Source organism: Dendrobates tinctorius, unplaced genomic scaffold (genome assembly GCF_039654945.1).
Source record: "Dendrobates tinctorius isolate UK_male_01 unplaced genomic scaffold, ASM3965494v1 ptg000515l, whole genome shotgun sequence".
NCBI lineage: Eukaryota > Metazoa > Chordata > Amphibia > Anura > Dendrobatidae > Dendrobates > Dendrobates tinctorius.
The window spans coordinates 1,057,776-1,074,805 of NW_027362174.1; the positions used below are offsets into that span (position 1 = coordinate 1,057,776).

Sequence of the window (17,030 nt, forward strand, 5' to 3'; positions counted from 1 at the left end):
GACATTGCCCTTTGTAGCTGTTCCATACAATGTTTCACCGTTTTCCCTACAATCAGGAAGTCATCTAAGTAGGGAACTACTAGAATGTCTGATTCACGTAGATGGGCCATAACTTCCGCTACCACTTTAGTAAATACTCGGGGAGCGACTGCCACCCCAAAGGGGAGGGCCGCATATTGGAAATGCTGAACTGACCCATCTAACTGAACCGCCACTCTGAGGAAGCGCTGATGAGCTGCATGAATGGGTATATGGTAGTAAGCATCTTTTAAATCTAACACTACCATAAAGCAATTTTTAAACAGCATTTTTATTGATGAATTAATTGTCTCCATTTTAAACGGGCGTATGACCAGGAATTCGTTGAGGGACTTAAGATTTATTATAGTCCTAAAGGAGCCGTCTGGCTTGCGGACCAGGAACAGAGGGGAGTAGAAACCTTTTCCCCTTTCTCCTTCTGGAACCATAGTTAGGACCTTCTTGCGGCAAAGATCATGAACCTCGGCCTCCAGGGCAGCTTGTTCTGATGTGGAAGTCCTGAGCGGGGTGACCTTAAAACGATCTTGGGGGACCCGGGAGAACTCTAGTCGTAGACCCGCAGCTATCACCCCCAGTATCCAGATACTACTAGAAATCATAGACCAGGCTGGGTAGAAGGCAGCTAGTCTCCCCCCTACCAGAGCAGCTAGTCATTGGGGCGGCTTTTTAGTGTCACGGGCTGGACCTTCCTGGCGCCCCCCCACCTCCGAACATGAAACCTGTACCTCTCCTTTTCCTGTCATCCCATCTGCCCTGGTCCCGGACGGCCTTCTACGGAAATATCCTTTCCTAGTAAAGGGACGTCTATAAGAAGGGTTCGGCAGACTGGGGAACTTCTTTTTATCATTCCCGGCTTTCTCTAATAGTTCATCCAAAACGGGGCCAAACAGATATTCACCCTCACATGGAATGGAGCAGAGTCGTGACCTGGCCTGGATATCTCCTGGCCAGCATTTTAACCAGAGAGCCCTTCGTGCTGCGTTAGATAAACTCGCGGTCCTCGCCGCCATTCTCGCAGAGTCTGCTGAGGCATCAGCCAAAAAAGCGGCAGCACTTTGGATGATTGGTAGGGTTTTCCGAATGGATGCTCTTGAGGCTCCGTCCTTCAGTTGGGAATCCAGTTGATCTAGCCAGACCATCATGGATCTGGCCGTACATGTGGCAGCTATCGCTGGTCTTAAAGCGCCTGCTGACATCTCCCATGTTCCCTTTAGAAAGGAATCCGCTTTTTTATACAGCGGGTCTTTTAAAGGAGGCCATGTCATCGAATGGTATGGAGGATTTTTTGGAGGCTTTGGCTACTGCCGCGTCCAGCTTAGGGGCCTTATCCCATCTGTTTACCACTGGACCATCGAACGGGTACCTCCGTTTGAAGGCAGGTGGCAAGGAGCCCCTTTTTTCAGGTCTTTTCCATTCCCTATCTATCAAGCTCTGGACTTTGTCATTTAATGGAAAGGCCCTGCGCTTTCTGGGATCTAGACCCCCGAACATCACGTCCTGTGCGGAAAGTTCTGGTTTTGCGTCTGCTACCCCCATGGTGGACCTTATTGCTTTAACCAGCCTATCCATTTGATCTAAGGGGAAGCAGAATCGGCTTGAGTCTTCCTCTGAAGAAGATGAAGTGGAGGCCGGGGAATCTGAGGAGTCATCGTTCCTAGGGGCGGCTGAGGACTCCGAACCTGAGACTAATTTCTCTTCCTTTAGAAGAATCCCTTTTAGATAGGGCCTTCATTTCCGACCTGATAATTTCCCTCAGGCTTGTGGTGAAGTCCGGCGTTTCTTCCGCTACCTGTATGGACGGGGGAGAGTGTAAGGGCCTGTCAATCTACCCCTGGGCTCACGTCCCTATCCAACCCCTACCGTTAGTCGCACGCATGGCTGACAACTTTTTAGGGTGGCCGTCTGGCAAGGGGCAACTACAGATGGCACATTCCCTGTGCTTCTGTTTTCCCATAGCTTTCCTCCCCTGCGAAAAAAACATAAGGGAACACTTATGCAGATGAGGCAGGTACCGGATCACGGAGGGAGGTAGGAGGGTCCTTTATCCTGGAGGAACTTCTGTGGCTCTGTTCGCTCGGACCTTTCTGCTTTTTCTGCTGGCCACTCGCATGAGGCTTCACCGTGGCCTGTTTCTGTGGGCGCTCCTGCACCTCGTCCTGCTGCTCTATGGGGGCTTCTGTCGTCTCCATTGCTGGGCCTTCAGAAGCCCCCCAGCAGCGTCCCCTCCTGTCTTTTAAGGCCTCCCAGCCAGGTCAGCAGGGTTCTGGCGCGGCACCCCCACCTGGGACCCCCCTGCGACCTCCCCCCCGCCTGTACCGGCCACCCCCTCCCCGCCCCGGGTACTGCGCGCCACCCCAGACCGCCGTGCACCCGCGGCGCGCACTGGAAAGCCGGCCGGCACCCGACTAACGGTTTCGGTGTTCCCGGCCCCGCCCCTTCCGCCGCGTCACTTCCGCCGCTCATCAGAGCCCGTGGGAGCGCGCGGAAGGAGCCGGCACGGCGCCCCCGGCACCGGTATGCCCGTCGCCCCACGCGCAACCTGCGCACGCCGACCGGGCGCCACCGCCGCCCGGATAGGAGAGGGGGACCGGACCCCCGGGGGAGAAGGCACCAGGAGGGGCCCGGGGCATACATACCTGGTGCCCGCAATATGGAGGCGGCTGTCCACCGGACCCCATGCTCCACCTGCTCCGACCATTGCCGTGGCGACCTACCCGGCCCCACCGTGGCGCTTCCAGGGACCCGAGCGTGACCGAGGTAGGAGAACCCCCCGCTACCTGGGTCGGTCAGCCGGCCTGGGAATCCCTCGACGACTCCATGATGGACGATCTGAAGGAAGTCCCGTCCTCTAGGAACAGGAAACCAACTGATGCGTGGGAGAGGTGCCGCCTTTTTGTATCTGTGGGTTTCCTGTTCCTAAAGGGCGGATCCCCTCTCTCAGGTGGTGCTGTCATGGACGCCCGAAGAAAAGGCATGTCAGGAAGCACGGACTAGAACCCATGTATGATGGTCCCGATCAAGTTCTCCTCATCACCCAACAAGCCAATAGCAAATAAAGGGGCATAATGTTTTGGTTTTTCGCATTTTCCATATTATTGGTAGAAGTTAAAGTTAGAAGATATTCAAAGACTCAGAGATCAATACGATAAAGACAATGATTGTAATAAGGACAGTTGGTGGTCAGACACCTTCTCCTTTCTCAATCCAGCCAATTGATTTAAGGGAATTGGGGGCTGGATAGCTGGGATCTTACAAAGCTTGTTACACATTGCTGCCTGTATCCTTGTTGTATATGTGATACTAAAACTTGTTCTTTGGTGTATTTCTGTATGTTTAGCTGTCTTAGTGTAGAATTTCCTAATGATGATACCAAAGGCATCGTTGCCCCTGCTCTTCTCTGCACCGAACTCAAAAGGCTACTTGATTTAGATGTTGAAGCCAAGCACATGGCTACCTACAAAAGATCCCCACCACCGTCATCAAAAATTGTTATTCATGAACTGCAGTATACACTGGGGACGGGTACGCCGCAACAGTCATGACTGATAACACGGCATCAGCCATGTGAAGACCAGTACCCCTCAAGCTGTTAGCTTGGGATAGCACCTCTGATGCTGCATATGTGTTAAAAATTTTTATCTAGGGGGGAATGTGAAGGGTTAAAACTAAAATCAGAGCTGAAGTTTCGTTTTATCCATTCTCTGAAGGTTTCGTTTCTTCATTTTTTTTGCTGTAAGATAAATTTTTGTAATTGGCATGGGCTGTCATGAAACCAGACTGTTCCCATCAGGTGCAAGATAAGAGAGGCGGGAGTGTAAAACTCTGAAGAATATGCCATTATACTACTTTCTATTTGGATACGGACATATATGTAGTTTCCGGTTTTCTTGCAATATTATTGGCTTACAAAGTGAAGCATTACCATGAGGTTATTGGTAGTTGAGAACCTTGCATAATTAAGCAAAATATTATAAAAGAAGTGACTAAAATAAAGGGGCTTAGTGATCTGCCTTGATCCTCCCGTACAGAGACCCCAGTCTCCGTGTGGTCATTTGAGTTGCTAGCAACACTATGGAATAATTTGGAAATCACTGGATCAACCGTGAAGGGTTAATTTAGCCCTCCCAAAATAGCTGCCTTGACAGTTACATCCTGTATTATACTCCAGAGCTGCACTCACTATTTTGCTGGTGCAGTCACTGTGTACATACATTACTGATCCTGAGTTACATCCTGTATTATACCCCAGAGCTGCACTCACTATTCTGCTGGTGCAGTCACTGTGTACATACATTACTGATCCTGAGTTACATCTTGTATTATATTCCAGAGCTGCACTCACTATTCTGCTGGTGCAGTCACGTTGTACATACATTACTGATCCTGAGTTGTGAAGGGCTAAAACTAAAATCAGAGCTGAAGTTTTGTTTAATCCATTCTCTGAAGGTTTCGTTTCTTCAATTTTGTTGCTGTAACATAAATTTTTGTAATTGGCAAGGGCTGTCATGAAACCAGATTGTTCTCATCAGGTGCAAGATAAGGGAGGAGGGAGTGTAAAACTCTAAAGAATATGCCATTATACTACTTTCTATTTGGATACCGACATATATGTAGTTTCCGGTTTTCTTGCAATAATATTGGCTTACAAAGTGAAGCATTACCATTATGTTATTGGTAGTTGAGAACCTTGCATAATTAAGCAAAATATTATAAAAGTGACTAAAATAAAAGGGGCTTAGTGATCTGCCTCGATCCTCCTGTACAGAGACCCCCGTCTCCGTGTGGTCATTTGAGTTGCTAGCAACACTGTGGAATAATTTGGAAATCACTGGATCAACCGTGAAGGGTTAATTTAGCCCTCCCAAAATAGCTGCCTCGACAGTGGTGCCCAACGTGGGGCCCCCGAACAGGGACACCTCTGCCCCCGAAGGACAACAAGACAAAGGAACCTCGGAGCGGACACAGGTGCTGGAAAATTGGGACTGATCATCCCCCACGACAACCACGGTAAGTTGGCAGTTATTCAGTACCATCTTTATGCTGATGACACACAACTATACACATCATCCCCCGATCTTACCCCCGCTGTACTACAAAACGCCACTGACTAAGTCTGCAGTCTCCATCATCATGTCCGCTCTCTATCTGAAACTCAATCTCTCCAAAACTGAACTTCTTCTGCTCCCGCCATCTACTAACCTCCCTAAATCTGACATTTCCCTCTCCGTGGGTGGCACCATAATAACACCCCGACAGCAGGCACGCTGTCTGGGTGTTGTTTGACTCCGATCTCTCCTTCACCTCCCATATACAATCTCTTGACCGCTCTTGCCGCTTACACCTAAAGAACATCTCTAGAATCCGCCCTTTTCTCACCATGGAAACAACAAAAACCCTACTGTCGCCCTGATCCACTCCCGCCTGGACTACTGTAACACTCCAAGATATTAGGACCATCCACAATTTGCATAGTTTTAGGCGCTCGCTCAAAACACACTTGTTCAGAGCGGCCTATCATGTTCACTAATCAAAGTCATTTTATGCTTGTGTGTGTAGCCCATTCACTATCTCCATCTATCCCCCACCCCCTGAAGATGGCTGGACCATCATTGTAAATACATTATTGTAAATACAAACCTGTGCTTTGTATCTGCCTCACCTCATTGTAGAGTGTAAGCTCCCACGAGCAGGGTCGTCTTATTTCGCTTTAATTATTGTATTGTTAACGTTGTTACTTATGACTGTTGTGTTTGAAACTGTTCAACTGTAAAGCGCTGCGGAATATGTTGGCGCTATATAAGATTATTATTATACTGTTCAGACTGACCGTTGGTGTGGTTTTCCTGTGCATGTTGCTGCAAAGAGGATCTGAGGTTTGTCCCCTGGTGGGGTGATTCATGGGTGGAATCATATAGAGGTGTAGTCCCGTTGGGGGCCCAGTGCTCGAACCGTACCTCATAAGGGACGGACACCCCGGATTGACCAGTGATTGTGACTCTCTTTATAGTCAAAATATCCTGAATTCCCGATCATTATTAGTAATTGGGCGTGGTGAAGTGATCGAAGACTGGGTAGGATACATAACTCAGGTATATATAGATAGATATATATAACCAGAGGTGTCCGGAGGGATAGTCTGAGACGCCCTCCTCCTTTCACTGAGTACCGCGAATTTTGGGCTTCCCAGAGGGGGATTTTTGACCCGGTGGAACAGAGACTGAAATGGCCGCTCCAGATCTGTGCACAATTTGTCAGGATATTTAGCTCTAAAGGAGAGAATTATGTTTCTGTGGAAGAAAAAGAAAAGTTTGGAATTGTGTGAAGGATCAGATACTGTTAGTCTTATGATTCAAAGACGAGGAAAGAAATCTGTCAGGAAGGCAGGAAAAATTTTTTCGATTCTGGGATTTCCTAAGGGCGGGAGGTTGCAGCCTATGCTATGGGATGAAGGAGTTAAAAAGAATTAAGGAAGCTTGACTGATGATGGATTACTTGAAGGCGCTGAGGAATTCCGTGGCTTGGCACATGAATTGAATAATGAAGGTTATGTGGACATTGAACAGCAAGTGAATTCTGATTGTCTATTATGGCAAAGACGGGATGTATTGTTGTTCAAGAAAGTGACTGTGGTGTGAGAAAGTGATTGATTAAAGAAGGAATTGAGATTAATGAGACAATGTGTCAGGCAGACGAATAGTTAAAAGTGATGATTTGAAAGGAGACGTCTCCCTGCTAGATGACAATTGTACAAGGAGACCGAGAGTCGCAGCCCCCACCTCTGCTGACGGCACCTATTATCATCCGCCGCCAGCCTCAATCCCCGTTCACCCGATCCAGAGGAAAAAAAAAAAAAAAAGGTTTTCAGAAGACTTTAACCCGCTCTGTTCAGCAGAGAGAGAGAAAAGAAGAAAAAAAAAAAAAAAAAGCAAGCCAGCAGCTGCAGCTGTGGCAGCTCCAGTTCCTCCAATAACAGCAACCTCTAGCCCCCACCGCAGCTGCAAGCACACAGTGTGCCCTTCAGCCCACACAGCAAACTCTGCCCCCCCTCAGACTTCAGCTACTGGGAACCCTGCTCCTCGGCCCCTCCCTGCTAATGCTGGCGCTGTGCCAGACTCGGACACTTTCAGAGAAATTGTTATACTCCCGCTGTTTTAATTGGGGTAGATGGCAGACCCAATTAATATACTTTTATAAACCTTATTTCTGTGGGACCTTTTCCCATTCAGTTCGTAATCTCTCCCATATATCCAGTACATTTACTAGGGGCAGATTTATTATCACAGTTCCGCTCCAGAATACAATTCCAAGATGATGGTCAGATGGCTCTTACGTTATATAATCCCTATGTAGATGAAGACAGTGAGGAAATCTGTATTTTGCATGCCCTTCTCACGGTTATGATGGCCCTGATAGGCTCAGATCCACCACCAATATTGCCTGAGGATCAACGACTCACCCCATACCTCTCAGAGATACCATCTAAACTCTGGTCAAAAGGGCCAAATGATATAGGGAAAATGCCTGTAGAGCCAGTAAAAGTGTTTCTCAAACCTGGTGCCTAATCCTCATACTCTTGTCCCAAATACCCCAGGATGCTGCTTGGTTTAGTTACTGATCTTGCCAATGCCTTCTTTAGCATTCCGTTACACCCAGACTGCCAGTGTCTATTTGCATTCACTTATCAGGGAAGACAGTTAATATGGACAGTTATGTCACAAGGGGACCAAAACAGTCCCAACCAGTTTTCAAAAAATATGAGCAGGCGTCTTTTGCTATTGCTGCGACTGTCAGCCTCAAGTGTCTGGCAGCACTGAACTGTCGGGTTTTGGCCTCGAGACTTCAGTTCTGCCTTGGTCAAGTGATATTCTTGGGTCACTGTTTCCTTCAGGGTGCCAGACACCTCGCAGAAGAAAGAAAAATAGCTGTCAGCTCCCTTCCTTTCCCGAAAGATGAAACTGAACTCCAGCGCTTTCTTATGCACTTATTATTGTCAGTGGATACCGGATGCATCCCGCATAATGCAACCCCTTTACAACGCCTTGAAAGACGGCATAATGAACTATAAGGAAAGATGGCAGTGATGAGGATTACCTCCAATATGATTGTTCCCAACTTCTGACTGAAGAAACAGCTACTCCACCAAATGTCAGTGAGAATCCACTCCCAAATCCCAATCTGGTGTTATACACGGATGGTTCAAGATATGCTGATGAGTTTGGTAGATTCCACACGGGATATGCTGTTACCACAGAGGACACTGTAGTGCACGCAGCTGCACTCCCGCCCTCACAGTCAGCACAAGAAGCAGAACTCCAGGCTCTGTCTACTGCATGCACTTTGGCCAAGAACAGATGGGCTAATATATACACGGACTCATGGTATGCATTTGGTATTGCTCACGATTTTGGGGCTCTATGGGCCAATCGAGGGTTTATTACTGCTGCCGGAACTCCAGTGAAAAATGCTGAAGCTGTTAAAGCCCTCATGGACTCGATCAAATTACCTACTCAGGTGGCTATTATCAAAGTTAAGGCGCACGGTCCTAGGAACAGTCCACAGACTGTTGGCAACGCATCTGCGGATATGCAAGCAAAAGCCGCCACTCTCTTACCCGTTGAACCAACCATACCAACTATGGTGACCACACGCTCTCAGCGTAAACAGTTACAAGAAGCACTGACCCTACAAGAACCTGATGATCTACAACAGACTGAAGTTTTCTGTCGGACCCTGCGAGACCGCTTAATGACGATGCAGAGAATGTCTCCAAAGGAAGAGGTGAAGCAATGGAAGACTGATGGGGCACGAATGGATAATGGTCTCTGGAAAAAGGACCAACTCGTGCGTCTCCCTAAGCGGATGTACCCTGCTATTGCCACATGGGCACATGGACCTACACATCGAGGAAAGAATCAGTCCCTCGCACTGGCGCAAAAAATCTACTGGGCCCCAGGTTCTCCAGTTGGCCAGAAGCATTCCCTGTTACCAACATGACTCCAAAGACCACAGCGAAGAAACTGGTGATGGAAGTCATATGCAGATATGGGGTTCCAGAAGTTGTTGAAAGTGATCAAGGCCCGGCCTTTTCTTCTCATGTGTACCAAGAAGTTCTGACAATGCTTGGATCCACTGTAGCCCTCCATACTCCGTACCACCCACAATCCAGTGGTTAAGTTGAGAGGCTGAATGGCACACTGAGGGGACAATTGACCAACATGATGCAGGAGACTACGGCTCCATGGCCAGAGCTCCTACCCATTGTACTATACCACATCCGTACTACCCCTATTGCAAAATATGGCCTGTCCCCATATGAGATATTGTTTGGTACTAGGCCCCCAGTTGCAAATTTCCAGCCTCAGCAGTTATCAGAAGAAACTGACCGTGCTGTTCAATGTGTTATTCAGCTTAGTAAAAACACCCATGTTCTATTTTCCTCTTTTCTTCCAGATTCAGCAGAAACCGACACCTGTCATAACCTGAAGCCTGGTGATTTGGTAGTCGTGAAACGGCATGTCAGGAAGCACGGACTAGAACCCTTGTATGACGGTCCAGATCAAGTTCTCCTCATCACCCAACAAGCCAATAGCAAATAAAGGGGCATGTTTTGGTTTTTCGCATTTTCCATATTATTATTGGTAGAAGTTAAAGTTAGAAGATATTCAAAGACTCAGAGATTAATACGATAAAGACAATGATTGTAATAAGGACAGTTGGTGGTCAGACACTTTCTCCTTTCTCAATCCAGCCAATTGGTTTAAGGGAATTGGGGGCTGGATAGCTGGGATCTTACAGAGCTTGTTACACATTGCTGCCTGTATCCTTGTTGTATATGTGATACTAAAACTTGTTCTTTGGTGTATTTCTGTATGTTTAGCTGTCTTAGTGTAGAATTTCCTAATGATGATACCAAAGGCGTCGTTGCCCCTGCTCTTCTCTGCACCGATCTCAAAAGGCTACTTGATGAAGATGTTGAAGCCAAGCACATGGCTACCTACAAAAGATCCCCACCACCGTCATCAAAAATTGTTATTCATGAACTGCAGTATACAGGGGGGACGGGTGCGCCGCGACAGCCATGACTGATAACACAGCATCAGCCATGTGAAGACCAGTACCCCTCAAGCTGTTAGCTTGGGATAGCACCTCTGATGCTGCATATGTGTTAAAAAATTTATCTAGGGGGGAAATGTGAAGGGTTAAAACTAAAATCAGAGCTGAAGTTTCGTTTTATCCATTCTCTGAAGGTTTCGTTTCTTCATTTTTGTTGCTGTAAGATAAATTTTTGTAATTGGCATGGGCTGTCATGAAACCAGACTGTTCCCATCAGGTGCAAGATAAGGGAGGCGGGAGTGTAAAACTCTGAAGAATATGCCATTATACTACTTTCTATTTGGATACGGACATATATGTAGTTTCCGGTTTTCTTGCAATATTATTGGCTTACAAAGTGAAGCATTACCATGATGTTATTGGTAGTCGAGAACCTTGCATAATTAAGCAAAATATTATAAAAGAAGTGACTAAAATAAAGGGGCTTAGTGATCTGCCTTGATCCTCCCGTACAGAGACCCCAGTCTTCGTGTGGTCATTTGAGTTGATAGCAACACTGTGGAATAATTTGGAAATCACTGGATCAACCGTGAAGGGTTAATTTAGCCCTCCCAAATTAGCTGCCTCGACAGAGTTACATCCTGTATTATACTCCAGAGCTGCAATCACTATTCTGCTGGTGCAGTCATTGTGTACATACATTACTGATCCTGAGTTACATCCTGTATTATACCCCAGAGCTGCACTGACTCTTCTGCTGGTGCAGTCACTGTGTACACACATTACATTACTGATCCTGAGTTACATCCTGTATTATACTCCAGAGCTGCACTCACTATTCTGCTGGTGCAGTCACTGTGTACATACATTACTGATCCTGAGTTACAACCTGTATTATACCCCAGAGCTGCACTCACTATTCTGCTGGTGCAGTCACTGTGTACATACATTACTGATCCTGAGTTACATCCTGTATTATACCCCAGAGCTGCACTCACTATTCTGCTGGTGCAGTCACTGTGTACATACATTACTGATCCTGAGTTACATCCTGTATTATACCCCAGAGCTGCACTTACTATTCTGCTGGTGCAGTCACTGTGTACATACATTACTGATACTGAGTTACATCCTGTATTATACTCCAGAGCTGCACTCGCTATTCTGCTGGTGCAGTCACTGTGTACATACATTACATTACTGATCCTGAGTTACCTCCTGTATTATACCCCAGAGCTGCACTCACTATTCTGCTGGTGCAGTCACTGTGTACATACATTACTGATCCTGAGTTACATCCTGTATTATACTCCAGAGCTGCACTCGCTATTCTGCTGGTGCAGTCACTGTGTACATACATTACATTACTGATCCTGAGTTACCTCCTGTATTATACCCCAGAGCAGCACTCACTATTCTGCTGGTGCAGTCACTGTGTACATACATTACTGATCCGGAGTTACATCCTGTATTATACTCCAGAGCTGCACTCGCTATTCTGCTGGTGCAGTCACTGTGTACATACATTACATTACTGATCCTGAGTTACCTCCTGTATTATACCCCAGAGCAGCACTCACTATTCTGCTCGTGCAGTCACTGTGTACATACATTACATTACTGATCCTGAGTTACCTCCTGTATTATACTCCAGAGCTGCACTCGATATTCTGCTGGTGCAGTCACTGTGTACATACATTATTGATCCTGAGTACTCCAGAGCTGCACTCACTGTTCCCTGCAGGCCTTGCTTGCTGTAGTGATTTGCATTCTGGGACGGGATTATTATTATTATTTATTGTTATAGCACCATTTATTCCATGGCGCTTTACATGTAAGGAGGGGTGTACATCATAAAAACAAGTACATTTATGTTACACAATACAAGTCACGACTGGTCCAGCAGGAGAGAGGACCCTGCCCGCGAGGGCTCACAACCTACAAGGGATGGGTGAAAATACAGTAGGCGAGGGTAGAGCTGGTCATGCAGCGGTTTGGTGGATCGGTGGTTACTGAGGGTTTTAGGCTTGTCGGAAGAGCTGGTTCTTCAGGCTCTTTTTGAAGGTTTCGATGGTAGGTGAGAGTCTGATGTGTTGTGGTAGAGAGTTCCAGAGTAGGGGGGATGCGCGACAGAAATCTTGTATGCGATTGTGGGAAGAGGAGATAAGAGGGGAGTAGAGAAGGAGATCTTGTGAGGATCGGAGGTTGCGTGCAGGAAAGTACCGGGAGATGAGGTCACAGATGTATGGAGGAGACAGGTTGTCATGGTTAGGGTTTTGTACTGGAGTCTTTGGGTAATGGGGAGCCAGTGCAGGGATTGACAGAGGGGAGAAGCTGGGGAATAGCGGGGGGACAGGTGGATTAGTCGGGCAGCAGAGATTAGAATAGATTGGAGGGGTGCGAGAGTGTTCGAGGGGAGGCCACAGAGCAGGAGGTTGCAGTAGTCAAGGTGAGAGATGAGGGCATGGACTAGGGTTTTTGCAGATTTTTGGTTGAGGAATGAACGGATTCATGAAATATTTTTGAGTTGAAGTCGGCAGGAAGTGGAAAGGGTTTGGATATGTGGTTTGAAGGAGAGATCAGCGTCAAGGATTACTCCGAGACAGCGAGCTTGTGGGACTGGGGAGAGTGGGCAGTCATTTACTGTAATTGATAGGTTCGTAGGGGGGGGGTCACGTGAGATGGGGGAAAGATGATGAATTCTGTTTTGTTCATACTGAGTTTCGGAAATCTAGCAGAGAAGAAGGATGAAATAGTGGACACACATTGAGGGATTCTGGTTAGTAGGGAGGTGATATCTGGTCCAGAGATGTAGATTTGTGTGTCATCAGCATAGAGGTGATACTGAAAGCCATGAGATTCTATGAGCTGTCTGAGGCCGAAGGTGTAAACGAAGAAGAGCAGGGGTCCTAGGACTGAACCTTGTGGGACTCCGACAGATAGGGGGCGAGGTGAGGAGGTGGTGTGTGAGTGGGAGACGCTGAATGTCCGGTCTGTTAGGTATGATGAGATCCAGGATAGGGCCAAGTCTGTGATGCCGAGGGATGAGAGGGTCTGTAATAATAGGGAATGGTCCACTGTGTCAAAGGCAGAGGACAGGTCCAGGAGGAGGAGGACAGAGTAGTGTCGCTTGCTCTTGGCGGTTAAGAGGTCATTGGTGACCTTAGTAAGGGCAGTTTCAGTGGAGTGGTGTGACTGGAAGCCAGATTGTAAGCGGGTCGAAGAGGGAGCAAGAAGAGAGATGGGGGGACAGTTCAAGGTAGACATGTTGTTCCAGTAGCTTGGAGGCATAGGGGAGAAGTGATATAGGGCGCTAGCTAGATACAGAGGATGGGTCAAGAGAGGGCTTTATGAGGATAGGTGTGATGGAGGCATGTTTAAAGCTTGAGGGGAAAACACCAGTTGTTAGTGATAGGTTGAAGAGATGGGTTAGGGTTGGGATGAAGACTGTGGTGAGGTTTGGTATGAAGTGGGATGGGATCTGGTCAAGTGCACAGATGATGAGATGTGATCTTGAGAGTAGAGTGGAGAGTCGATCTTCTGTAATGGTGAAGTTGGTTTTGAAGGTGGAGGGCTGGGAAGTCGGGAGGAAGGGCTCTGGGGGTTGTTGACCAAAACTGTCTCTGATGTTATCAATCTTCTGCTTGAAAAATGAGGCAAAGTCTTCAGCTGAGATGAGTGGGGAGGGAGGAGGTGCTGGGGGGCGGAGGAGAGAATTGAAGGTGTTGAATAACTGTTTAGGGTTGTGAGAGAGGGAGATGAGAAGTAGGTATGTTTAGCTGTGGCGAGTGTGGTCTTGAAAGTAGTGAGGGACTGTTTGAATGCGATGAAGTGCTTGTTGGAGTGGGATCTTTTCCATCTGCGCTCAGCAGCCCTGGAAGCTCGCCTCAGTTCTTTGGTCAGGCTGGTGTGCCAGGGCTGTCTGTTGGTTTTGCGAGTTTTGGTATGTGTAAGTGGGGCAGCGGATTCCAAAGCTACAGCTATTGTGGTGTTATATAGAGTGGCAGCGTCATCCGCATTGTGTAAGGAACTTATATCTGTCAGAGGGAGGAGGGATTCAGAGAATGAGTGTAGGTCAAGGTGTTTAAGATTCCTGCGAGGGTGTGAAAGTTTGTGGGGTGGGGATTGTAGACATGGAGTGAAGAGGGAAGAGAATGTGAGAAGGTTGTGGTCAAAGAGAGGAAGAGGTGAGGTAGAGAGGTTAGATAGGGAGCAGAGGCGGGTGAAGATGAGGTCCAGTGTGTGGCCATCTTTGTGGGTGGCTGTAGAAGACCATTGAGTGAGACCGAAGGAGGAACTGAGAGATAGGAGTTTAGTGGAAGCTGAGAGGGAAGTGTCGATGGGGATGTTGAAGTCGCCCATGATGATAGTAGGGATGTCCGCGGAAAGGAAATGAAGTAACCAGGTGGTGAAGTGGTCAAAGAAGGTGGTGGCTGGCCCTGGGGGGCGGTAGATGACAGCCAGTTGGAGGTTGGAGGGGGAGTAGATGCGCACAGAGTGCACCTCGAAGGAAGGGAGGGTAACAGAGGGTGGCAGTGGGATTGGGGTGAAGGAGCAGGTATCTGACAGGAGAAAGCCAACACCTCCGCCATGTTTGCTGCTGGGGCGGGTGAGAGAGGTGGAAGCCACCATACGAAAGTGCAGCAGGAGAGGCTGCGTCAGAAGGGGTGAGCCAGGTTTCGGTGATGGCGAGGAAGGAGTTTGGTAGTAACAAAAAAGATCATGGCTGTAGGAAAGCTTGTGCAGACAGAGCGAGCGTTCCACAGAGCTCCTGTTATATATTTCAGCCTCCCCTCTGCACTATAAAAGCTCAGACCAGCTGTTGGGGGCGACGGTCTACAAGCATGCTGACTGTTTCCCTCACCTGGCACATTCGCCGCACCGTCCTCTGGTTGCTCAGTTTGTATTTCCAGGCCAGATACCAGCTGCGCTTCTTGTGGGGTAATGGGGGCCTCCCCTGAGCACTGGGGTCCCACTGATCCATAGGCCCCTGGCTGTCCGGGGACCCCTGCGGCTGAAGCAGTCTCTGTGCTCTGGTGATGGACATGCGACACGCTGTCTAGAGGGAACGTGGAGGCTGCAGAGAGAAGAGAGCGTCACGTCACCCTGTGCTCACCTATAGTGCACAGGCCAGTACACTGCAACTTAGGGGCAGCGCTCCGGGGCCCGAGGGGGGGGGGGGGGGGGGAGACGGGGCGGCGCTCCGGTATCTGGAGGGGGGGGAGATGGGGCGGCGCTCCAGTATCTGGAGGGGGGGGAGATATGGGACCGCTCCGGCATCTGGAGGGGGAGATATGGGAACGCTCCGATATCTGGAGGGGGAGACGGGGCAGCGCTCCGGGGACCGAGGGGGGGGGGGGGGGATATGGGAACGCTCCGGTATCTCGAGGGGGAGACGGGGCAGCGCTCCGGGGCCCGAGGGGGGGGGAGATATGGGAACGCTCCGGTATCTGGAGGGGGAGATATGGGAACGCTCCGGTATCTGGAGGGGGAGATATGGGAACGCTCCGGTATCTGGAGGGGGAGATATGGGAACGCTCCGGTATCTGGAGGGGGAGATATGGGAACGCTCCGGTATCTGGAGGGGGAGATATGGGAACGCTCCGGTATCTGGAGGGGGAGATATGGGAACGCTCCGGTATCTGGAGGGGGAGATATGGGAACGCTCCGGTATCTGGAGGGGGAGATATGGGAGCGCTCCGGTATCTGGAGGGGGAGACGGGGCGGCGCTCCGGGGCCCGAGGGGGGGGGGGGGGGGGAGATATGGGAACGCTCCGGTATCTGGAGGGGGAGATATGGGAACGCTCCGGTATCTGGAGGGGGAGACGGGGCGGTGCTCCGGGGCCCGAGGGGGGGGAGATATGGGAACTCTCCGGTATCTGGAGGGGGAGATATGGGAACGCTCCGGTATCTGGAGGGGGAGATATGGGAACGCTCCGGTATCTGGAGGGGGAGATATGGGAACGCTCCGGTATCTGGAGGGGGAGACGGGGCGGTGCTCCGGGGCCCGAGGGGGGGGAGATGTGGGAACGCTCCGGTATCTGGAGGGGGAGATATGGGAACGCTCCGGTATCTGGATGGGGAGATATGGGAACGCTCCGGTATCTGGAGGGGGAGACGGGGCGGCGCTCCGGGGCCCGAGGGGGGGGGGGGGGAGATATGGGAACGCTCCGGTATCTGGAGGGGGAGATATGGGAACGCTCCGGCATCTGGAGGGGGAGATATGGGAACGCTCCGGTATCTGGAGGGGGAGACGGGGCGGTGCTCCGGGGCCCGAGGGGGGGGAGATATGGGAACTCTCCGGTATCTGGAGGGGGAGATATGGGGACGCTCCGGTATCTGGAGGGGGGGGGACGCTCCGGTATCTGGAGGGGGGACGCTCGGGCTCAGTAATACCCGTCAGTGATCCGCCATCGCTGCTCCCGTCCCGCAGCCGCCGACTCCCGGTTTCCTCCTCGCTCCGTGTACCGCGAATCCTCTCATCGTAAACCTAGACCAGCGACAGGGGGAGGGGCGTGACAGGCGGACGGACCAATGACAAGAGAGCAGCGATAGAGGCGATTTTTTGGGGAATTACGTCACCGGAAGGGGGCGTGGCCTCATTCAGTCCAGTGAACTTATGAAGACCCGAGAGCCGGAAGCCGCGCTATACTGAGGCTGGCGGAGAAGAGAAGCGGAACATGAGGGCCCGCACCGTGGAGCCGTGTGAGGAGGGGGCCGCACCGTGCAGCCGTGTGAGGAGGGGACCGAGGGGCCGCACCGTGCAGCCGTGTGAGGAGAGGACCGAGGGCCCGCACCGTGGAGCCGTGTGAGGAGGGGACCGAGGGGCCGCACCGTGGAGCCGTGTGAGGAGGGGACCGAGGGGCCGCACCGTGCAGCCGTGTGAGGAGAGGATCGAGGGCCCGCACCGTGGAGCCGTGTGAGGAGGGGACCGAGGG

At 50.0% G+C, this 17,030-nt stretch overlaps 1 protein-coding gene across 6 annotated transcripts in view; it reads right to left on the minus strand.

Moving 5' to 3' along the window:
• Positions 1-16,645, minus strand: part of POMGNT1 (protein O-linked mannose N-acetylglucosaminyltransferase 1 (beta 1,2-)) — a 116,861-nt gene extending 100,216 nt beyond the window's left edge. For all 6 annotated transcript variants that reach the window (XM_073564998.1, XM_073564996.1, XM_073564997.1 and 3 more), the window contains exons 1-2: positions 16,489-16,645; positions 14,957-15,169 (exon numbers count right to left, since the gene is read on the minus strand). In XM_073564998.1, coding sequence (XP_073421099.1) covers positions 14,957-15,139 — 183 coding nt within the window. In that variant the 5' untranslated portion in view covers positions 15,140-15,169; positions 16,489-16,645. The remainder of the gene's footprint in view (positions 1-14,956; positions 15,170-16,488) is intronic.
• Positions 16,646-17,030: the final 385 nt, after the last annotated feature.